The sequence below is a fragment of the Urocampus carinirostris genome, chromosome 1 (assembly GCF_059441175.1).
Source record: "Urocampus carinirostris isolate Australia breed hairy pipefish chromosome 1, RoL_Ucar_1.0, whole genome shotgun sequence".
Lineage (NCBI taxonomy): Eukaryota > Metazoa > Chordata > Actinopteri > Syngnathiformes > Syngnathidae > Urocampus > Urocampus carinirostris.
In genome coordinates, this window is record NC_142349.1 from 29487232 (window position 1) to 29512228 (window position 24997).

Below are 24997 nucleotides of genomic sequence, written 5' to 3' on the forward strand. Positions count from 1 at the left end.
CCCATTCCAGCAATCATCGGGCAGTGGGCAGGGGACACCCTGAACTGGTTGCCAGCCAATCGCAGGGCACACAGGGACAGACAACTCGCTCGCCCATTCACACCTAGGGACAATTTGGACCGGCCAATCCACCTGAAATGCATGTCTTTGGAATGTGGGAGGAAACCGGAGTGCCCGGAGGAAAACCCACGCAAGCACGGGGAAAACATACAAACTCCGCACAGGAAGTCCGGTAGCTGGATTTGAACCCACACAGGAAGTTCCCGAGATCTTAGAACTGTGCCTGCACACGCGCTAACCACTGCGCCGCCGTGCTGCCCATATATCTGAATAATGTAATGTAATTATATTTTGTCCTGTAATATTTTTTTGAATAATTCCAAATTGTCTGTAAGCTTCCTATCATTGCTTTCCCCCACCTGTTTGGGCTGCTTCCATATGAGTACTTTCAAATTTAAAGGGACAGTGTGTAATACTGAGTCTTCTATTTTCTAGTTGGCGATATAAGGGCCTTCTTGCAACCTTAAGGAAACGTTTGCTATCGGGCGATAATGCACAGAAGTCTAGAATCTATTTTTCTAATAAATTATAATGGCATTCAATTTTTCAATCTAAGGTGAACATTTAGACTTTTAACTTTTTGTTCTAAGAAAATTTAACGTCAAGCAACTCAAAATCTAAAGAAAAAAACAACAACTTAATGTTAATTAAAAATATTGACCTTTTGTGCAACAACAAGTAAACTATGAAATACAAGAGTAAGCTTTACACATGTTATCTAGAACATATTATCCCTGAAAAACACAGGTAACATAAAGTAAAATATTTACAAGATAATTTTAACGTTTTTATAATCGTCATATATAAAGTCAACAACATGGAATCCCTGAATAAAACATGCATATTGACCAGGAGAAAAAATCTCAAAAGGAACCGGCTCTTGATTGGTGGGTAGCTGGTTCCTGTCGTTCACTTCCAAGGGCCGGTTCGTTTGTGCACGACACATTATTAGAGACCATCACCGAAGGCCTACGTGTGAAATGCACGGCCTACAAATGTCAATTCCCCACTCAAAATGAATCATACTCACATCCGACGATGGACCTTTATCGGCTCCTGGGCAGGAGAAGGTGACAAACTCGTGGCAGCGTTTGTGCACCACAAAACAGCACACTGTGGAGAGAAAGAGGATATCTTTACCAAATTTGTTTCCTATAGTGGGAAGTTGTTTGCTCGGCACAATAATTCGAGACTACAATTACTTTTGTAGTGAAACTGCATAAATCAAGTTCATTTCATTAAGACCTTAAATTAAACCGACCACTTGAAAACTGAGAATAAGAGTTTCATTTTATAATTGAAACACTTTTGATAATTTTGAACATGTAGCAGAATGATTAATGGAGTGGTTTGAAATTCATCAGACAGTAAATATAGGACAACTAATTGTGGTCAAAGTGGTGACATGAAATGCCCTTTTTCATAAGCAATGAATGTAAGGTTTTGTCACGTAGCGGAGCGGGGAACAGGAAATAAGGACCCATTCGCATAGACGTACTTACAATTTATTGGGGAAGGATGAGGAGGGTGCGCACACTCGATCCGGGGATCGATGGTCGCGCAGTGGATTAGAAATCCAAACAAAAGAAAAGTTGTCAAAAACAAACGGATCAGGCCAAAAATAAAACAGGATCAAATACGGGCAGATTCACAGAACTAGGCATTTAACAGGATTTAACAGAAGTCTCACATAAGTCTCACAGAGTATAACCAGGTTTAACAAACGTTCCAGCAAAGTAAAGTTTAAAGGAACGTGTTTAAATACTCTAAGAAGCAATCAGTCAGATACGTCTCAGCCGGTGTTCATGAGCGGGGCCAACTGGTCGCCGAGGCAACCGCGCCCGAATCCGGCGCCTCCCGGCTGGAACCAACTGGGCGCCATGGTAACCGCGCCAGACGTGACAGGTTTGTGCTAAGATGTATTAACAGTCTTTAAGTTTCTGAACCTTTTGCATTGGATACTGTTTATAATCCAACTTAACATGCTGATTGGATTCACTATTAGCTACTCATGATTGTATTGTACACGTGTTAATTGCAGTTGTGCCGTGAGGTGGCCTTTATATTTCATTCATGTCACTCAAAAAAAATCAACAAAGTACTGTTCCTGTTTACTCCTCGCTCCAAAAGTGCGCTCCATTCCTGCTGTCAATTAGTGCTCGATCATGGACTAACACTATATACAGATAACATTCGACTTATGACCTGCTCGGCTTAAACACCCTAATTTGTACTCTTACGGCCGGCAAATCTCATTTTTTCTGGCGAATCATCTAATTTTCCATTCAATTTTCACCGTTTAACAAAGAGTCTCGAACCGCAGCACGTAGCAGCCTGACAATGATTCCAACAATTTTGGCAGCCAGCCGGCACAGCGATCTACCATTACATTCAAAGGCGTAACTAGATACAGTCTAGCAGCAAATGGCCCCATTGGAATGGATTTCTGACCAATTGGTCATAAATGATCCCGGTTGTAAGTTGGGTGTTACCTGTATGTATGGATAGAACTCAAGCATTTTCGCCGTAGGGAGAGAAAATACATTGGACCTAGACAAATCATCTAATACACGTTTGATTTGTTTAGCAAATAAGCCATAGTTAGCATGTATCATTAGTCTATGAACTACAAGTCCACAGTTCTTTACTTGTGCATGCGCAATAATGTGCAAAAAAATAATAATTAAAAAATCATTATTTGATTGGGTATTTATGCACCAGTAATCTGAAAACCAAAAGGCTAATTGCAGGTTGCCTGGGAGTTTGTCCATCTACTCTGCATTTGTTTTGCATATTTGAATAAGGAATGTTACGGTGTGCCTCAGGGAGTCCTGTGGGTGCTCCGTACAGTACGGAGTACGGGACAGTCTGCTCCGGGTGGTTCGGTCACAATATGACCGGTGCCAGGGTTTGGTCTGCTATGATTTTAGTAAAGGGAATTTGTTTCCAGTGAGGTTTGGACTTAACAGAGGCTGCCCCGCATCACAAATTCTGCTTATAACCTGAAGAACAGAATTTGTAGGTGCAGATGAGGCGTAGGTACGTCCAGTTTTGGTAGCCTCAGCATTGCATCACTGCTTTTTACACAAGATGTGGTGCTGTTCGTTTCCTTTAACCGTGATTTTAAACTCTCCCTGTAAGGGTCGTCGTCTGAGTGTGCAGCAGCTATGGATGAAGATTAGCCAGAAAAGGGTGTCAAGCCCTCTTTGGCTGGGGAATGACATTTTCCTAAAGTGGTGGACTTATTCAGGAGTGAGGGCAGAACCGAGTGGAGGGTCGAAAAGCAGACGTGTGTTGAGAGGAGCAAATGTCGGGGTCTATGGCATTTGGTAAGGATGCCTCTTCATGTGCTACCTCTTCTCAAAGTGTCTTTATTTTCCTCATGCTGGCTTTTTTGGGGGAAAGTTTTTCCTTGCCTTTACGTAGGTTTCAGATCAGGAATGTTGCAATGGGGGTCTGTGCAATCTTTTGAGACTTTTTGTTATTAAGGCGTCTACAAATAAATGTGACTTGACTCTACTTGACTCCAGAATGACTCCCTCGGGAGGAGTTCCAGGCCTGTCGCACAGGCATGAGGTTCCAGGTAGGACCCAGGACATTAGACACATGCGGGAATGCCTCGAGATCCCGTCGGAGCTTGATGAAGCAGTTGGGCATAAAAATATCTGGGATTCTCTGCTGAGACTGCTACCTCTTCTCTACCCTGTGACCCAACCACGAATAAGTGGAAAAAAAATTGATGGATGGACTCAACGAAAGTAATGATATCTGCCTGTCCGAAAGCTATTAAGCTCACCGAGTAGTACACTTATTAAATATCTTCCAGTGGGAAATGCACAGAGACTTCTGTCTTATTAACACCCACGCACTCCTACTGTCAGTCCTGCACCACTGAGCCATTGTCAGCCACTGGGTAAGTGCTTCCTTCTTCCACACAGCAACAACGCAACACAATCTGGCATATAACTGCACTTATTTCACAAGCAAATGACTTCATTTAACATCACCATTAGCAAAGAACATATTTCTGTTTGAAATGACGAATATGCAACACGCAGCTGGGTCGGCGGCAGCAGCCATCCAGCTTGCCTTCCCCATCAAACTGATCAATGTCGGAGCAACTGGCAAGCGTGACAAGGCAAGACGCCTAAAAATAGAGGATGCATTATTGACTTGCATGATGTATTTGATTTTGTGTGCCTGGGGGGCTGACTCGCTTTTGCGATCCAACCACAACTTGCCTCAATGTTACCAATAAAACAGCAGAAGCCACACAACTGAACAAAAGAGGGTATTTTCCTCCCCTCAAATGACGTTTTGGTCTCTTTAACTTGAAACTGGAAAAAAAATACCAGACAGAAACAAAAATAAAGAAAAACACATGTAATTAGGGACAAATTTGATGTGGTAATCCACCTTCTGTCCATGTTTTTGCAACCTGGACAAAACAAAGCAGAGGTACAGGGAGAAAACGCAAACTCGACATTGGAAAGATTGTATAACGGAATTGAAGCCAAGACTTCTGAACGGTAAGGTATATGTCGATAACTGTGACAACCAGTTTAAAGTATTGTTTTTCTTATTTTATGAGGGGTGATTCTTTAAAATTGTACATTGAAACAAAATTTGTATTATTAGTTGTATTGTTATTGTTATTATTTTGCAATTGTATCTAAATTGTCACGATTGCCCATTGCCCTCACCTGTGCCCGCTCGTGTGGCGCCACCTGCTGCTCGTTGCCTGATTGGCCCTCCTATTTAAACTCAGTGCTCTCATTCACTTCTTGTCAGTCCGTCAACGAACCTCTGCACTTGCAAGGCAAGCATTTTGACTCTGTCCGGTATCCTGCTCGTGTATCCAGAAATCCGGTATCGATCCCGTCCATCCTGTGCTGTCCGGTATCTTGCTCATGTATCCAGTATCTGGTATCGATCCCGTCTGTCCCGTCCTGCCCAATATCCTGCTCGTGTATCCTGTATCTGGTATCAATCCTGTCTGTCCTGTTCTGTCCGGTATCCTGCTCGTCTGCCTCTGGCTTCCTGTTTTCCCGCGCCTGACTTCTCTGCCCCACTTCTTCTGCCCAGTGATCGCCAAATCGCTGGCGTCTGTGTTCAGGCGCATGACTGCCCCGCTTCAGTAAGATAAAGCTTGGTGAGAAAACGTTACGCGTTTGGGTCCACCATCTATTCGGGTTCTGACATAAATAGTTATTTATTTGTAAAATAAATAGATTTGTGGTTATCAAATATATCTGTTTATCATCCATCCATCAATTATCTGCACCGCTTATCCTCAGGAGGGTCGCTGGAGCTCATCTAAACTGTCTTCGGACAGTGGGCAGGGGACACCCTAAACTGATTGCCAGCCAGTCGTAGGGCACACAGAGACAGACAACTCACTCGCTCATTCACACCGAGGGACAATTTGGACCAGCCAATTAACCTGACATGAATGTTTTTGGAATGTGGGAGGAAACCGGAGTGCCCGGGGGAAACCCACGCAAGCACGGGGAGAACATGCAAACTCTACACAGGAAGGTTTGATCTCATGACCTCAGAACTGTGCCGCACACGCGCTAACCACTGTGCCGCCTCCGTTTATCATATTGATCATATTTTCCTTATATTTTGTGTATATAGTATATATTATTTTTCTTATTTTCTTAGAAAGACAAATTAAAATGAAGTAAAATTGCAGATTATTGTACTTTTTTTAATTTCATTTTGTTATTTACACTTAATTCTTACCTACTCTCGCCAGCCACGCCTGGTGATTTGAATCAATAAGCAGGTTTCATACACGCTTTTCATGGCCAAATTCAAGCTCTTATTCAGGGCTTTTTCGGGGAATTTTCCAATTTCTTCGTTACCATTAAAAGAAACAACTTGTGTTTTTCAGGTCCACAAATATACTTGTGGTTTAGATAATGATGCGATTTTTTTATCTTGCGTCTGCATTTATCAAGACATGATTCTTTAGATCTTGAGTAAATCGCTAATATATTTGTGAATCTAAACAATGGGAGTGTAAATGTTTTTGAGACAAATCTCTTGCCATATGGGTGTTTGGTAAAAATGGCGGTAATAGGTAGCAAACATTTTCAGTTGCAAGAAGTTCTCCCCAATTGAATTTACCACTGTGAAATGCTGCCTTCAGTTTTTAGATGGCCCATAATAAATGTCCATAACTGATATGTTATCCTTGCACTAATACTCATTTTTCCCTGTTAAGGTGTAGCACTTAGCAAACGGTGAGCAAAATAAAGTCTTAGTTAATCTAGTCATCTCCATGAATACCTTTCATTTGACTGGAGGGAGCTGACTCTTTCATTGTGAGTTGAATCTCTTTTTTTTTTTATTACCACATTTTCTCCATTGCTTCAATTTTCCGTTTTCTAGCCATTGTTTATTAAAACAGCTGCCCCCTAGCATCTTGGTCTGATGCACATGTGCTCTTTGGCACTATGCTTCACATCACATACAAACTAATGCCAGCTGCTGTTAATCACAAAGAAAATGAGACGCAATGGCAAAACATAGCCACCAGGGCTAGCGTGTCGGCATCATTTTTAAGCAGACTTGTTTTTTTTTTCTTAATGTAATGCAGGGTCTGTTGGGTCAGACTGACGAGAAACATGGCAAACATGTCAAGCATTTACGAGAGCTTCACCCACTTTTCAAACCACAACATTAAAATTCAAGTATTTTCACGGATTTCAAGCACCCGCATCAACCCTGAACAAGGCGGTAACCAAAATGAATTTGAGCTGCTGCCCAAAACAGAGAAGTGCAGCTGAGGCCAAACTTGCCCTTATGATAGAATATCATTAAAACAAAACCATTTTCTTCATTTCGCCTATTGCACACACACACACAGTCCTGTATACTTCTATGATACTCGACTCCCCCGCAATATCCTCCTCTTTGGTCACACCTCCCCCTTGCTGATATGATACAACACACGTATCAGACCACCCACTCATCCCGGTCGTATCGCAGATTGAATACACAAAGCGAGGGTGGAAAAAGGCAATGGGGGTGGGGGAGGCTAGGGGCAGAAGAGGTAGATGGAAAGAGCTTTACGCACACATTGCCTGAAGGCAACTACTCTTTTGGAGTACCCCTTCGACCAAATCATGCACCAAAACACAGTTGCAAGAATAGAAATGTACACGCAATGAAAACCACCCTTGGGCCAAAACAAACAAAAACTCATTTCAGAAATAAACACAGTGGCACCTTTTAATACAAGCACATCTAAACACGTACATTTCTGTATATGATGTTGTTTTTTAACATAAATCAACTTCGCTATACAAATTACAATCCAGTTCACGAGCAGTCCCAAAGGTTAACACTAGAGACCGCTCAAAGCTCGTGACTGCTTACTACTAGCAACAGCTTATCTAGTTTGCGCACGCAAACTACTGGTTGGTTGGATCTCTTAACTACTAGTGCGGTAGGGGCACTATTTCAGCCTGGTCGCGCTCATCCCTCTCCAGGCCAACATATGTTTCCACCCGGACTCGAACCGAGGACCTTTCACGTGAATGCTAACCACTTCACCACAGACAAAAAAAGTGCTACGTACGTTCATTTAAAGGTACAGTAGCTTTAATTTTAAGTGTACAGTAAGTGCTTACGTAACATCAACAGTCTTCCCATCTCATACCTGTCAACCTCCACCAATTGCTCTCCTAATCAATTATTGCAATTTTTCTTATTAAGCGATAAAAAACCTTACAAACATAGCACGTGTCACGGTTGCCCATTGCCCTCACTTGGCCCTGCCAAGGCTCGTTGCCTGATTGGCTTCTCTCCTGTTTAAGCTCAGTGCTCTCACTTACCCCTTGTCAGTCCGTCATCGAACCTCTGCACCCGCAAGACGTTTGTTTTGACTCTGTCCGGTATCCTGCCTGTAAATCCTGTCCGGTATCGATCTCGTTTATCTCGTCCTGTTGGATATCTGACTCTAGACCCCAGTGTCTGGTATCGATCCCGTCTGTCTCATCCTGTCCGACATCCTGCGCCAGTCTCCAGTATCCGGTATCGATCCCATCTGTCTCACCCTGTCTGATATCTGACTCCAGTCTCCAATATCCGGTACTGATCCTGTCTGTCTCGTCCTGTCTGATATCTGACTCCAGTCTCCAGTATCTGGTATCGACCCCGTCTGTCCGGTATCTGCTCGTGTATCTGGTATCGATCTCGTCGGCCTCTGGCTTCCTGTTTTTCCAGGCCGGACTTCTGTCTTACCTCTTCCGCCCAGCGATCGCCGAATTACTGGCGTTTGTGTTCACACGCATGACTGCCCCATTCCCGTAAAATAAAGCTTTTGTGAAAATGTTACGCATCCGGGTCCTCCTCCTGTTCTGGTTCTGACAACGCGGGCCATTAGACACCTTTAGCAGTCCAGATTCCTAAATGAGCCTGCCACTCCAGGGATGATTTGGTTATCAATGCTAAATCTATTCCACCCTGGTCATCCTGGAAGGGGGATTACCACTTGTGAGGCCCCTTCTCAAGGTTTCTCTTTTTCCTCATGCTGAGGTTTTGAGTTGTTCCTTGCCCGCATGTTGGTTTAAGATCAGGTAATTGTGTAATTGTAATCCTGTGCAGTCCTTTGAGACATTTTTGTGATTAAGGGCTGTATAAATAAATGTGACTTGACTTGACTAATCTCGAATCCTTCATTTATTCATTCTCATCTTATTTCTTCCTTTGTCCTTTCTTCATTTCTCTTTTATTTCACTCTTTCTCCCTCCTCTTCCCTGTTTCTTCTTTGGACAGTGTAACCTGTGGCATCCAAGTGTCATTCTGAATTGTTTGTCAGCTAGAAGGGAGCTCGGCGTTCTCCGGCAACTTCCAATAAGCATGACAAATGAATCTTTTCACAATAAGGCGACGCAATATTGATCTCACTCTCACTGAAAGGTTAAAGCGGATATTTGGGCTTTCATTTCTAACGTTTGGGAAGTGTTTTTAAAAGAGATATAACGCCTGCTGTGTCACTCGATTTTTAAGTCCTGTTGTTTTCAGGGTGAGTACAGCTATGAAGAGTAAATGGAAATAAACAATGACTCTGTATAATTGAGCACGTCAACTCTTTTGAATCAGACGATGGGATGGGACTTTGATCATGTGACTGACTCGTTGGGCAAACGTAGCTTTAAAATGAGTTTCTGTTTCAAAAACAGAAATGCAGATTTTTCCTTTCATTGTGCTCCTTTTTCCAAAGCGCCCGGCGTATTTATATTTTTTTCAATGATCTCGACTCGAATGTTGGCAGAACACCAATGGCGCACAGCATTTTCCACTAATGAGTTGCGTGCACGTGTGTGTACACGAGAGATTCGATGACATGGAGCCGAGCGATGGCCCAGATTTTAATGTCACATCAATGCAAATCACACTCCGTCATGTACGGGAAATACCGTTTAGGTTGCTCAGTTTTACCCTCATACTAATTGCAACAGAGGTTATAAAAGATGGCATGCGGACAAAATCTTTGAGCAACTTTTGAAAAACAGAAAAGTGTATCAAAAGGACAAACTTCTATTCTAAATAATTCTTCAAAAGATCACAGAAAATTCAAAATTACAACAAAGGCTAAAGAAGAAGAACTACCCAATTTGTGACATTAATATGACATGACCACTGTTCGATTATTAAAATAGGTCACTGATTATGTTGTCACCAAAATATGAGTAATCCAGCTATATTAAGTTAATTAGTTGATCACAGCATTACTTTGATAATCGCATTATTTATTTTAGTTGTTATTTGGGGCAGCATTAGCTCAGGAGGTAAAGCGCTCATTTTGGGATCAAGCGGTCGCAGGTTCAGTGACCGGCTCCTACGTGTTTTATGTCGAAGTTGTCAGAACTCGAACAGACGGTGGACCCAGACACATAACGTTTTCACACAAGCTTTATTTTACGGGAATGGGGCAGTCATGCGCGTGAACACAAACGCCAGTGATTCGGCGATCGCTGGGTGGAAGAAATGAGACAGAAAGGTCAGGCGCCGGAAAACAGGAAACCAGAGGCAGACGAGATCGAAACCGGAACGGACAGACGGGATCGATACCAGATACAGGATACACGAGCAGATACCGGAGAGGACGGAACAGACGGGATCGATACCTGATACTGTATACACGAGAAAGATACCGGACAGGACGTGACAGACAGGACTGATACCGGATACTGGATACTGGAGCAAGATACTGGACAAGACGGGACAGACGGGATCGATACCGGCTACTATATACAACAGCAAGATAACCATGACAAGCTTATGCTACTATCAGTGCGTGGGTGAATGGGTAAGTGTGAAGCACATTGCAAAGCGCTTTGGGAGGTAGATAGATAGATAGATAGATAGATAGATAGATAGATAGATAGATAGATAGATAGATAGATAGATAGATAGATAGATAGATAGATAGATAGATAGATAGATAGATAGATAGATAGATAGATAGATAGATAGATAGATAGATAGATAGATAGATAGATAGATAGATAGATAGATAGATAGATAGATAGATAGATAGATAGATAGATAGATACTTTATTCATCCACCTATGTTCACATATTTGAGTGAAGTATTTACTTGCTGTATCCTTTCGTATCAGTACTTTACCAGCAATGGTCTTCCACCCTTATCTTTTCATACAAGCTTTAAAATCCAGCTGTGTGCAGTTTTAACAAAAGACTCTTGTTCATTGAGATAGTTTATTTTGCCTTGTAATGTAAGATCCCCGAGGAGCCTGTTGGAGTTTCATGTTCCATTTTGCACAACCACACCCCTTTCTTTTCCAATAAAAACTGTGGTCAACCATCTTCGAGGCCCTTCTGATTGTGAGAACTGTCTCCTGATCGGAGAGGCCAAGAGTACTCGGTTTAACTTTATTTTTCATAATTTGTAATAAATGTCTTCAACTGCAATTTTGAAAAACTATTCTAAATGGTTTGGCGCTGCTCATCAGTAAGTATCAACCCTCTGGAAATGATTTCAGTATGATAAATCACCATTAGATGGCAGGAGTGCCCTTGATCAGATCTTTGTCTGCATATTAAGGAGGCTCCCACTTTCTAGTGTTGCTTCCTGTATCCAACGATTGAGTCTGTGCAGGCAGCTTGATATGGCAAGTAGGCGTAGTGAAGCAGTTTGATCAGCATAGCTTAATGCTTTAACAGAGATTTTTTTTCTTTCTAAAAAAAGATAACAAAGCCCCTTCGTCATTGTCAGGGCACAGAGGAATGACGTTATGTGGACATTTGCGAGAACACTATCAACATTGTGACAAAAATTGTGTGATCACTTCACCATAAACATCAGGTGCTGAAAAGTTCTTGCAAACTTCATGCATTGTTCGTACATAGGTTCAGTGTTCTTGTGAACAAAGTGGCCTTGTGTTTTTGGAAAGAATTGTTTAGACATCAGAGGTATCACAAATGCATAAAAATCACAGAAGTGAAATATACTTTAAATGCATCCTTTCACAAAAAGCTGTTTTTCACAGAATTTAGAAATAAGTATATTTAAGAAAAGCATTGTCCATGTTTTGTATATTAAACAATGGTAAAATATAGAATCATGTTTGTTTTCTAATGAAAGATGAGGGTTCAAGGTTTCTTTTGATATGTCCTGCAGAACTAAATTTTCTGTGGGCTTTCAAAAATGAGTTAACATGGCAAAAGCTGGCTGGCACCCGCTCTTCCCATTGAACGGGTTGATGGCTTCAAAATGCAACAAAGATCAGAGTGATGAGCCAAAAAAAATCAAAATGATGAGTCTGGTTTTTGACAGGCACGTGACAGCCTCTGCCAGATCCTGCTCATGCGAATAGTGATGGTGAGCGTTTCCAAAAAGCGAGACAGTACACGCTATGGACTGCTGCTCGTATGTTGTGCTCTCCTGACTGTCTCACTGAAGAAAAACACCTGCTGAGCATGGTGGGAAGACATTAATACAAGTAGACAGGAGGTAGAAAGTCAATAGACCAAAGCAAATCCTCCCCGTTCCCTTGGTCAGTGTATACGAGTGAGGGCTTATATAAGGGGGTTGAAAAGCCCACGCCAAAGTATTAATACCCACAGTTCTTGTAAAAATGGGAGTTGGGTCAGAGTGAATCAGCAGTACATTTCTCGTCACCATTTCATTTGCTGATAGCGCAGGTCTCTTCTTTGGTATAATTATGGCCATCAAGGGGAAAATCCGAAGGACTCCACTTGGCATGCTGATGGCGAAGAAAATTCAATAACCGTAAACAAAAGAGAATCAATGGCAAACATGTGATTCTCGACAGTGTGTCTTTGAGGATTTTTCAAAGAGTTGTTTTGCTCTGTCAAGAGCGTCATGACACGTTTATATTGTGCCCTGTGAGGATGTGCTGTTTTCTTTAAATTTAAGCTCATATTTACCTGTAGTACCAATTTATTTTATGTCATCCTTTCAAATAAGCAGCAGGTGTGCTTGATAAATTATCTGCATTTGAAATGATCTGCATTTATATAGCGCTTTTCAAGTCAATGACTTCCCAAAGCGCTTTACAATGTGCTCCACATTTCCCAATAGCGGCCTTGTATTGCAGCCATGTAAGACGCTAACCTGCTTATTGGGGGTATTAGGGGTTCAGTGTCTTACCCAAGGACACTTCGACATGTAACACGGACGAGCCGGGATTTGAACTAGGATTCCTTGATCCCAAGACGAGCGCTCTACCTCCTGAGCTACTGCCTCCCTCAAAAGAGTGCCTTGCAAAAGAATTGCGCCCCAAATCCATTTTTGACATGTTACCATATTTCAGACTTCAACCTGATAGATAAAAAACTCAAAATATTTTCTAAGAATCAACAACATTTGAGACACAATTGTATAAGGAAACCAAAAGTATTCAACAGTTTATATTGTGCTAACAAATAAAACATTGAAAAGTAGGTATTGCAAAAATATTGGCCCCCTTTGAGTGAATGCTTTGTAAAACCTCCTACCACAGCCACAGCCAAGTATTTTGGGGTATGTCTTGAAGCAGAAGTATTTGCCCATTCTTCCTTACAAAGCAGCTCAGGTTCCTTAAGGTTTGATGGTGATCGTTTGTGGACAGCATTTTTTTAGGTTTTTCCTCAAATGTTCTATTATAGGATTGAGGTCTGGACTTTGGTTTGGCCATTCTAACACCTTTATGATTTTAGTTTTAGACAATTCCATTTTAGATTTTGCTGTATGTTCAGTTGTCCTAGGAAGGTGAACTTGTGGCTCATTATCAGGTATCCCTTAGACTCCAACAGATTTTCTTCCAAAATCACCCTGTATTAGGCTCCATCCATCTTCCCATCAACAATCTTCTCGTCCCTGCTGGAGGAAAGCAACCACAGAGCATGATGCCGCTACCATCATGTTTTACAATGGCAACGGTGGTTTCAGGGTGATGTGCAGTGTTATGCTCACGCCAATCTTAAGCTTTGCATTCAGCCCAAAAAGTTCAATTTTGGTCTGAGCACCTTGATCCACATGTTATTTGTGTCTCCCATGTGGCTTTTTACAAATGCCAGCTTTCTTATGGACAGATTGTCCCACCCCAGCTATGTATGCCTTCAGGTCATCCAGTTTGATCATGGGTCTCTCAGCTGCTGCTTGGATTAGTTTTCTTCCTGTTAGGGGTGAAGGTTTAGAGGGACCGTCAGGTCTTGGTAGGTTTTCAGTAGTTGTATGCTGTCTCCATTTTATAATTATTGTCTCACAATGCTCTGGGAGATGTGTAAATGTGGCGAAATTATCCGTTCAGGTCAATATTGGATTAATCAGAAGCCATGAGGGAACTCCTGGAGTCAGTTGACTGAGCTGGGAGAACAGGGGGCCAATAGTTTTGGAACACCTACTTCTCCTTTTTTTTGTAAATTGAATATGGAATGCTAAAAAAATGTGTTTCCACTTTACAAATGTGTTTCACATGTTATTGATTACAAGAAAATATTTTCATCTTTTTAGCTTTAAGTTTAAACCTGAAACGTGGCAATCTGATAAAAGGTTATTGGGGAGCCAATACTTTCGCTAGGTACTGTATGCTTCAGGGAATTTCCTGAGAGCAGTCTTGCCTTAGCATCAGGTGTCAGCAACTACCGGGCCGCTGACCGGTAACAGGCCATTGTTTGCTTCGTATCAGGCCGCACAGAAAGAAAAATAATTTGCCATTTTTTTGTCTTTACCGTTTTAATTCGTGTACATACACATTATCTTCCATTAAAGAAAAAAAACTCCAAGTGTGGGTGCACTATGTATCAAGGTTTTACACCAGAATATTACCATATTTATCAAATACAGCTGACCAAATTTGCTGAGAAATTAATGCAATAGGAATTAATTCCAGACTGTCAGCGGTGAAGGCGCTGAATCCTAACCATTAGATCGCTAGTATTGAGAGGCACTATATTTTATCTCTTCATCAGACTATTTTTACTCATGGTGCCACGTTGTACAAAATTGTATTGGGGCAGTATGGGAAAGAGCTCAGCAAAAACCATGTTGTACAACATGGCACCAAAAGTAAAAATAGTATGATGATGAGATCAAATCTAATTCTAACTTTTTCCTATGTATTTTAGATCTATAGTGTTCAATTTATGACAAAGTGGACTTGGGCTTGTTATTATTGTTATAATTATTGTTATCAATAATGATGTTATTGTTGGGGCAGGATGCGAGAATTTTGCCAGACATTAAACCAGTCCATGGTACAGAAAAGGTTGCGGACCTCTGCCTTAGCATAGGCCTTGAAAATGATGCTATCTTAGTCAAGATATTACAAAAAAGCTTTAAAATGTATTCAGTGTGTGATTAAATGAGAATACTACATATAACAAAATTAGACAACTTTCTTACCCTGCAAATATCAATGATAGCAAAATTTTATGAAAACTATTTCCCAAGTGATTAATCTGTCAAAATGTTCACTTATAGACCATGTGTATGTGCGTGTTTCTTTCTTCTCCACTTCAGTTTGAACTCAGTACAAGAAAGTACTTTGGCAAAGGTTTTCATGTGGCCGTGCCAAAACCTCCACCCTCGCTCTTTCCTCCCATTCATTGACTTCCAACTTTCATTGGCTCTATCTGCACTGCCATGCTTTGCCATCCCACAATGGGGCAGGGCTTGTACACCTTTTTCATGGTCAAATTCAAGCACCTTTTAAGGACTTTCAAAGACAATTTTCCAATTTCTGCAGTACTATTAAAAAAGGTTCCCCTACCTGATTGTATTACAATGGAAACTTCGTCAATTGGCTCCAATCAGCAACCCAATAAGTTACAACAAAAGAGCACATGAGTCAAAAGACGGAATGCAAACAGGGGGGGGATTGTCGCAGGGGAGGTTTTTGTATTCAGTCAGAGAATATCTCTACGCCCATGATAAATATCCATCAATTGATACGTAATCCTTGCACTAATGCACATTCCATAGTGCCTTGTTTAGCTGTGGCATGCACTTGTCCTCTTGGGCGCTACACGTAGGGGGTGAGGACGTTCATAGGACAATGCCGCACAAGCTAATGCTAGCTGCAATGAATCACGAGGGTTGAAAGCAAATTTAGCAAAATTTTTAAGCAGACCTGTTAAGAAACATGTCAACATTTTCAAGAATTTATAACTACTTCACCACAAATTCAAATACTTTCAATCCTTGAAAACACAACATTTAATTCAAATATTTTCAAGGATTTCAAGCACCCGTAGGAACCCTGCACGGGATGATGTGAAGTCTGATTTCGCACAATGAGACAGGAACTGAGAGGATTCCCAAAACAATATGGCCAGATCAATCAATCATCTACTTAAGCAGTAGAGATTTGGGATTATAGGGTTTTTAATCATTTTTGTGCTCTAGTGCAGAAGTGCAATAAACCTAAAGAGCTCTGTCGATATGCTGTGATAACCTGCAACTACATGATGATTTGAACCCAAAATCTTTAAACTTACACGAAAGGCAGAGTGTATTATTTCTATATACTGTATAAGCATATGTGATATAGTATGATGAACGAGGAAGCGAAAAACCAAATGCCAAACATCAAAAAACTGTATAAAATAAAAAAATAAATAAAAAGACCAGTTACAAATGATGGAAAAAGGTAATAAAAGAAGTAAATTAATCATCATTCCATTATTCCAAGTAAATCATGTCAAATGTTAAACAACAAAATTGGAGGGCGCAAGGATCCTTAAGTCAAAAACAAGACAGAGATACCAACAAGCCTTTGCGGTGTCATTTCATTTGGTGAGTTTGTATTTTTAATTACTCGGCATGCGAACAGACACAACGTTAAGCGCTAAACAACACAATAGCGACTAGAAAGTCTTGCTATTAGCACATTCGCCTCACAGTTCGGAGGTCTCGGGATAAATTCCAGCTATAGGCCTGTGTAGAGTTTGCATGTTTTCCCCATGCCCAAGGGCACTCCGGTTTCCTCCCACATTCCAAAAACATGGCTGGGAAGAGTCCAGCAAACATGCGCCCCTAGTTATGATAAAACGTTTGGAAAATTAATGAACAAATGTTATTTTGGTGTGATGCTATGAGGATACCTAAATGTTTTACATGACTGCGCAAGGGATTCACGCTCAATATCATTATTATCTCATTCAATGCCATAATAAATAAATCTGTTTTCAGAAGGATTTTGAGTGAGGGCCAAAACGTATGAATACGTTTTTCTTGTTTTATCTTAAAAAAATATTCTAAAGAGTTTTGCGCTTTTCATTGGTAGGTATTAAGCACCTGGGAATGGTTTCAATATGATAAAAAAAAATTGGACGGCAGGAGTGGCCTTGATCATATATTTGTCCACACTTCAAGTAAGCCTCACTTCCCTGTGTTGCTTCCTATTTCCGGCAAATAAGTGTGTGAAGGCGGCCCTATGAAGCGAGTAGGCATAGTCAAGCAGTGTGGTGAGAGTCGCGAGATATGGATGAATAGTTGTAGCCACTCAACTCTTCAACAGAGCTCTTCCCTTTCAAAAAAAAGATGACGAACACCCATCGTCATTGTTTGGTCGGCGAGGGATGACGTTTTGTGCACAACCGTAAGAACCTGGTCGCCCGAGGAATAGTGATCACCTCGGTGACCGAAATCGTGTTATCAAGTCGCTGAAAAGTTCTTGCAAAGATCATGCATCAGTTCAGAGTTCTTAAAATAAAATGTTGGGGGGGGTTGGCAAAGAAAGTGCCCTTGTGTTTATGAAAGCATTGTTTATATAATAGATGTATCACAAAAGCAAAAAAAATCACTAAAGCGTATTTTCAAGAAACTAAGCAATGTTAACCTTTATTTACTAAACAATGTTAAAAGCTAGAAACATACTTTTTTTCTCAATAATATGAGGGTTCAAGCTTTCTATTGATATATCCTCAAAAATGAATCAAAATGACAGAAATTGGCTGGCGCCGTCAATGTTGTTATTATTACTATAGTCTAGTTTTGGTTGTTATTATCATTTTTATTTTAGAAATGGAACAAACAGTTTTAATTCCGTGAAAAGCTTGTCTTATTATGTGCCGCCGGTGGTACAGAAAAGGTTACCGACCACTACCATAGGGAACCATCCAGATGATGCAAATGTTTTAGCCCAATTTCCAGCTACACATAAGGTCCCCAACGCTACACACACGCATACACACAACTTGAGAAACGGCACTATGCGTCATCTCAGCTTTTTGCTCTCCTTCTGTTTGCATGACTGTGGAGGGCTCTTAGTTTCCTCTTCAACCAGCAGCACTCCAGCCTCCACAGTGTGACCTCAACAGACGGCATTCAAACACGCGCATACACACTTCATGCACACTATATCAACTTTGGACCACTCACCTGCCGTCCCTCCCTCACAATTTCCTTGCAACAGCCTCTTTGTCACTTCACTCCCCCACAAAACTCTAGCACCTGTTTTAAGCAGCGTGTTAGAGAAAGTAAAAGCGAAGATAGGAAACTATAACCAGTGCAAAAGGACACGACTATGAAACAAAGGACCTTCCATTTGCCAAAGAGAATAGCGACGATCCCTCCCATGCAGCGTTATCCAATTTACTGAATCTCATAATCACTCAGAAAGTGAAATGATATAATAGTGTGATGATGCACATGTAGAAGAGGAAGAGAAATCTGGTAAGGGATATTGCCAAGATAGAAAAATCTGCAGAAATAGGCGTGACTGTAGGGCGTACTACTAGATAGATAGATAGATAGATAGATAGATAGATAGATAGATAGATAGATAGATAGATAGATAGATAGATAGATAGATAGATAGATAGATAGATAGATAGATAGATAGATAGATAGATAGATAGATAGATAGATAGATAGATAGATAGATAGATAGATAGATAGATAGATAGATAGATAGAAAGAGAGAGAGAGAGAGAGAGAGAGTGAGAGAGAGAGAAAGATAGATAGATAGATAGATAGATAGATAGATAGATAGATAGATAGATAGATAGATAGATAGATAGATAGATAGATAGATAGATAGATAGATAGATAGATAGATAGATAGAGAGAGAGATAGATAGATAGATAGATAGATAGATAGATAGAAAGAGAGAGAGAGAGAGAGAGAGAAAGATAGATAGACAGATAGATAGATAGACAGATAGATAGATAGATAGATAGATAGATAGATAGATAGATAGATAGATAGATAGATAGATAGATAGATAGATAGATAGATAGATAGATAGATAGATAGATAGATAGATAGATAGATAGATAGATAGATAGATAGATAGATAGATAGATAGATAGATAGATAGATAGATAGATAGATAGATAGATAGATAGATAGATAGATAGATAGATAGATAGATAGATAGATAGATAGATGGAATGTTTGCATCTTGAAGCCTTTGCTGAAGCCGGGTAGCTCCGGGTAGCTGATTCCTCGAACGAACGCATTTTTGTGTGTTAAAACCCATAACGACAGGATAGAAAGTAATCCAAAGTGTAGTTGTCAAACGGGACAGACACAAATTAATAAATCACAAAAAGAGCGAAATAACACGTTGCTGCTGGAAAAGCTGCCGCTCGCCTATGATGTGTCCCATACTAAAATTAGTTACATTTACTATGTACTTCATCTAAAAAGTAATTCATTAACCATATAGATTACTGACTACAAAAACTAGTGCTGTACTCTTAAAGTAACTATCTAGCATATTTAATTATGGATAATGTGCACTAGTGGAAAAATGCTACCTTAATTTTTTTTTATTAAAAATTATATGAATATGCCCTACCATTCAAAGGTTTGTGGTCACCCAGATACTTTTATATAGCAAATGAGTTGTTCAATGTTTGCATTATTTTGCTCAAATGAATCTCTTCCTTTTGTTTGCCAGTCTCATATATGGCTTTTTCTTTGCCGTTTGAGCAACGATATTTGATCAGGAACACTACAGAGAAAAGTAAATTCATTCCAGGAACGCTTTCCTTTGTAACGTGTTGGTGCCAAAACTGCTGGCAAGTAAATAACAAATGAAAAAAGATAGGTGTGATGTGAAAACTCATCGAAAGTGAAAAAAGAACATCGTGTGTTTGTATATCTACTGTAAACAGCAGGGATGTGCGCTGCAGCATGGCAAAGGAGGACAACGTCTACAACAATTGGCTCAATGCTTGGCAACGAGCCAAGGCTGGCAGTCTGTGTGTTGTTGGTCTTTTAACATGTGCAGACGATCACAAACAGAACAATGCCTGGCTCGCAACACAACCAGGAAAGAGCGTCACGATTATTGTAAAGATCACAATTAGTAAAACCCGCATTCTCAAATGTTTTGACGCAATTGAGTATCTTCATAAATACTGGATAAGGACAGAAGAAGTTGATCAAGGCTTGCCGGGCAACGACTCAAGGAGAAAGGCAAATAATAAACGGAGAGACAGGGGGAAAAAAAGTGTTCCACAATGATTGCTCTCTGCCCATGTTGCTAGGATACCATACAGCCATGTAAGAGTTAAAGCGTCTCAGGAGTAAAAGTGACATAGTTAACCGTCCGCCATCAAACTGACAAATGCAATACTTGAAAGAAATGTCTTGACATCCAGGCTTAAATGTTTAAAATGGGTACTTTGCATAAGAAAATATCAAATTACAGCCTTATACAAATGAAATGTTGACCATGATCATTACAAATATGGCACAATTGACAGTTGCCTCTTAATAAAGAGACTCCTCGGTAGTTGGCGCTTAGGTTATCGCTGGTTCACTGCTTCACAGGTTTTCAATTGTCTTTATTGTCATTAATATTACAGTATATACGTATATTTATATTTTTTATCACTTCAATTTACATTAATTGTTTAAATCTATTTTTAAATGTATTTTTTGTTGATTGGATAGTTTGATGATCTGATTGAATGTTTGTTTTTTATTTTTAAAAAATGATAAATAAGACATTGCCACAGTTACTCGAGTACTTGAGTATTTTTTCCACTAAGTACTTTTTTTTACTTTTAGTCAAGTATTTATTTGCATGACTACTTTTACTTCAACTTGAGTCATATTATGATGAAGTAAGAGTACTTTTAATTGAGTAAAAATCTTTGGCTACCCTACCCACCTGTCAAACAGCAAAGGGGACCACAAGTCAATGTGTCGACCCAGAAAAGGAAACAGAGTACTGAACACAGCCACAGCTGAGCTAGTATAATAGTGGCTGGTTACATTGAAAAGTTATTCCTTAATTTAATTGGACGCTGAAGAAAGTCAAAAGATGCCAAGAGCCAAGAAGAGAACCGGTTTGAGAGCGTCCTCCATTCGAGCCCCGATGTTGTGGAATGCTCTGCAAGGCTCCCCCCCTGAGATTCGATCTGCAACCTCAGTGGAACTGTTTAAATCTAGGCTTAAAACACACTTCTATTCTATTGCATATCAATAACCTATATTTCATGTTGACAATATCTATGTATAGTTTATTATTGCAACCTTGTCATCCTGGAAGGGGGGATTACCTCATTTGGGGTGACCTCTCAAGGTTTCTGCATTTTCCTCATGTTGAGGTTTTTGAGTTTTTCCTTGCCTTCATGTGGGTTTTAGATCAGCGGATGGTGTAATAATAGTCTGTGGTTTGCAATAATCTGTGCTCTGTGCAGCACTTTGAGACTCTTGTGATTAAGGGCTATACAAACAAACATGACTTGAATTGACTTGAAAAGAGCGCAAAGAAATGCTGATCACCAGCGGGTGCTCCGTGGATTGTTATCGGGTGCCAGAAGCAAATGAGGCAGCATTGGGATTAAAAGCAAATGCGGTGCTGCAGGTCAGGCCTAGTTCTATGGCTACGTAACAAGCTTACCCTGCTGAGACTATATCTCGCCAACGCCTGATCCATTACCCATGAAACGGATGACCTGAAGCTACAACTGGTGGAAATCATCACAGAAACCTGGCTCAACTGGCCATCCTGGATGTTAGCGTGCAGCTAGCCGACTGCTCTCAACATCGCTTTCTTACCCTGAAAGGAGAAGCCTTTCAATTTTTTTGTACTTTTGTATAATGACAATAAAAAAAAAACATTTATTCAATTGCAATTCTATGTTCTATAAATGAATGAACGAATAAACGAAACTTTATTTTGAGCACAAGAAAAACAAAAACAAAAAAAAAAGTCACTCCCGGGCCGCGCGACGACCCCAGTAGCGCGGCGCTCGTCCGACGACCCCAGTAGCGCGGCGCTCGTCCGACGACCCCAGTAGCGCAGCGAGACGACAGGCGGCCGTCCGCGCGCGGCGGGCGAAAGGCGGCAGACGTGCGCGGGACCCCCGTAACTGTGTCGGTGTCGTGTGTATCGCGCCCGAAAATACCCGCGCTGCTCACTCACGGGAGCGACCGAACGGCACCCGCGGTAAAAACCCTGTCGTGAATTTGTCTCCGATCGTCCCGGGCGGACGTAAAATCGCCCAGCTGTACGACTCTTAGCGGTGGATCACTTGCCTCGTGCGTCGATGAAGAACGCAGCTAGCTGTGAGAATTAATGTGATTTGCAGCTGCGATTGGCTGGCAACCAATTCAGGGTGTCCCCTGCCCACTGCCCGGAGATGGCTGGGATGGGCTCCAGCCCCCCCGCGACCCTAATAAGGATAAGCGGTGCAGATAATGAGATGAGATGAGATTTTTTTTTTTTGAAGGGGCGTCGCTACTTCGCAGATTTTCACTTTTAGCGGATGGTTTTGCTCCCCATTAACCGGGTCTAAAGAATAATAATTTGAAAAAAAACAACATTTTTTTTCTTTTTTCTTTTTGAAGGGTCGTCGCTACTTCGCAGATTTTCACTTTTTGCGGGTGGTTTTGTTCCCCATTAACCGGGTCTAAGAAAATAATAAGAAAAAAAAAAGAAAAAAAAAAGAAAAAAAAATTTTTAAAGGTGCGCCGCTACTTCACGGATTTTCACTTATCACGGGTGGTTTTGGTCCCCATTAACCGCGATAACCGAGGTCTTACTGTACCAAGTTAGTTTTCGTATAACTGAAATATAAGAGGGGAAAAAGCTACTGGAAGAAGTATTAGTTGGTACAGTAGATTGACTGGCTACTAGAAAAAAAAGTTTAGAAACAATTCAAACCGCTTTGTTTAAGGAGGTTTGATAAATGATTTCTCAAGAACAATGAGATAAAAAAAGTAGAAGCTGACTGCCTATTTTAGTTGCTTGGTTGTATCTGTGAGTAAGAAGTAGAAAAAAGTAATGAATAAAAATATCTAGAGAAGGATATTTACCATATCTTACAATTTTACAGTTTTCCTTTTGCATCAATATGAACAACAACAATGTACCTTTGAACTTCAAAGTTTTAAATGCAAGGTCGTTTTAGGTCAAAAACCATTCGAGACGATGGAAAAATCAATACATTTTCATTCTTAAACTTATACCCGGTTGCTATATCCTCCGTAGCTTAGTAAAAAAAGTCCATGCACTTCAATAAACATGGTAGGAGGTTCTTGATATGTGCAGAACGTGAAAATAGGGTTAATAATCACTGTTTTTCAAAGTAGGTCCACTTGAAATAAGAACTATAATTCATGTTACAAAACAAACAAAAAATCATACACAAAGGAGAAACCAAATTGATTATTATTTACAGGGAACTTACAATAATTTTGGACATTAAAGATGTCTTTCTTTGTAAAAGGCAGAATAAAAACTGAAAGAAAAAGGGTGCTTTTTTTCTCACTTTCGGTCTCCGTAGTTTGTAGTCTTCCTTGGACCCATTTTTGGTTGAATTACACGTTACAGAAACATATAATGGACGAATACAAAACACTGTCCTTTTCACAAAATTGGAATGTTTTTATCAGAGCTGTTTTTGTGGAAAACCCCATTTGGCTCAACCTCAACTGTATAGTCAGTCAGTTACAAAATCTCAAGGAGACGATTGACATGGCACGACCCAAAGAAATTCCAAAAGAAATTAGAAAAAAATAATTAAAAAAAAAAAAGAATTCCGGAAAAAGTCACAAAACCATTATCCACACTTGGAGAAAACTGGGAACAGTGGCAAACCTTCCCAGGAGTGGTCAACCAAATAAGATTACTCCGAGAGTGTGACAATGGTTCATCCAGGAGGCCAGAGAGAACCTCTTAAAGCATCCAAGGAACTGCAAGTCTTGCTGGCCTGAGTTAAGGTCAGTGTTTGTGATTCAGTTTTAAAAAAGACACTGGCCAAAAATGTCAAGCATGTAAAGCATGGTGGTGGCCGTGTGATGTTCTGGGACTGCTTTGCTGCCTCAGAACCAGGACAACTTGGTGCGGTTGACCGAATAATGAATTCTGCAGTTCATCATAAGATCGTGAAGCAGAACGTCCTGCCATCAGTTTGCGCCCACAAAACCAAACACTCTTGGATCAGGCAGCAGTACAATCCAAAACAACCCACAAGTCCACCTCTGAATGGCTCCAAAAACATTTTATCTGGAGTGGCCAAGCCAAAATCCAGATTTTAATCTGATTGAGATGCTGTGGTGTGACCTTAAAAGGGAATTTCATGCTAATGAACTCCAATATTGCAGATTTGACGAAATTTCCCTAACAAGAGTGGGCCAAAATTCCTCCACTGCGTTGTGAAAGACTCGTTCCCAAGTAACATTTGATTTTTGTTCAAGGGGCAACTACTATTTTATATAGGTTCTGATTTCTTTTGTGCCTTAATGAATGGAATTACCAATTTTAAACTGTATTTAGTATTTTCTTTTGGTTGTATCTGTGTGATATTAAAATGTGGTTATTTTTGGGGGGTCTAATATGGCTCTTTCAAAATTTGGGTTTTTCAACCTCCTTAAAGGAACACTGTGTAATGTTTGACCACTAGATGTTGTTGTAGTTTGTAAAGAACACGAGTGCCACAAAGTACAAAGAAGTACTAGCTACGGAGACTCAAAGTTACCAAACTTCACCCTTTTTATCTCATTTTTTGCCTTTCCCAAGGTACGTGGTTTTCTAACTTGGAGTACATCGTGTGTGTCCCGACGGATCACCACCTTATCGTGGTGGGGCACTTTGTGCGTCTCCATGACCCCTAGAGCTATGTCGGCGGGAGTCTTGTACTCCTGGTAGGGTTACCCAAGCCAAACAGGTCGAAGGGTAGAGTCCAGACTAAGAGTGATCCCAAAAGCTGGTGGCGGCACGCTTTGAGGCGGTTTCCTACAGACCTGGATCCTGTTAGCCGCCTGCAGTTGTAGAAAGATGCCGGTCGTCTAGGGTCTCCCTTGCCACTGGAACCATCTTCTTTACAATCAAGATAGTGGCGTTGGGGAAAGCGCACCCCTTACGCCACTTTAAAAACCATTATTGCGCAGGTATCCTCTTTTACCTGAGTCTCCGACCACAAAAGTCTGGCGGCGATGGAGTATCCAGTGACGGGAGCAGGTTTAAATGAGCTGGAAGCTCT

The 24997-nt window shown here is 40.7% G+C and overlaps 1 protein-coding gene across 3 annotated transcripts in view; it reads right to left on the reverse strand.

Annotated features, from left to right (window-relative positions):
• prkcbb (protein kinase C, beta b) overlaps positions 1 to 24997 on the reverse strand; it is a 134420-nt gene that overhangs the window by 98227 nt on the left and 11196 nt on the right. For all 3 annotated transcript variants that reach the window (XM_088333973.1, XM_088333965.1, XM_088333956.1), the window contains one exon: positions 1091 to 1173. In XM_088333973.1, coding sequence (XP_088190099.1) covers positions 1091 to 1173 — 83 coding nt within the window. The remainder of the gene's footprint in view (positions 1 to 1090; positions 1174 to 24997) is intronic.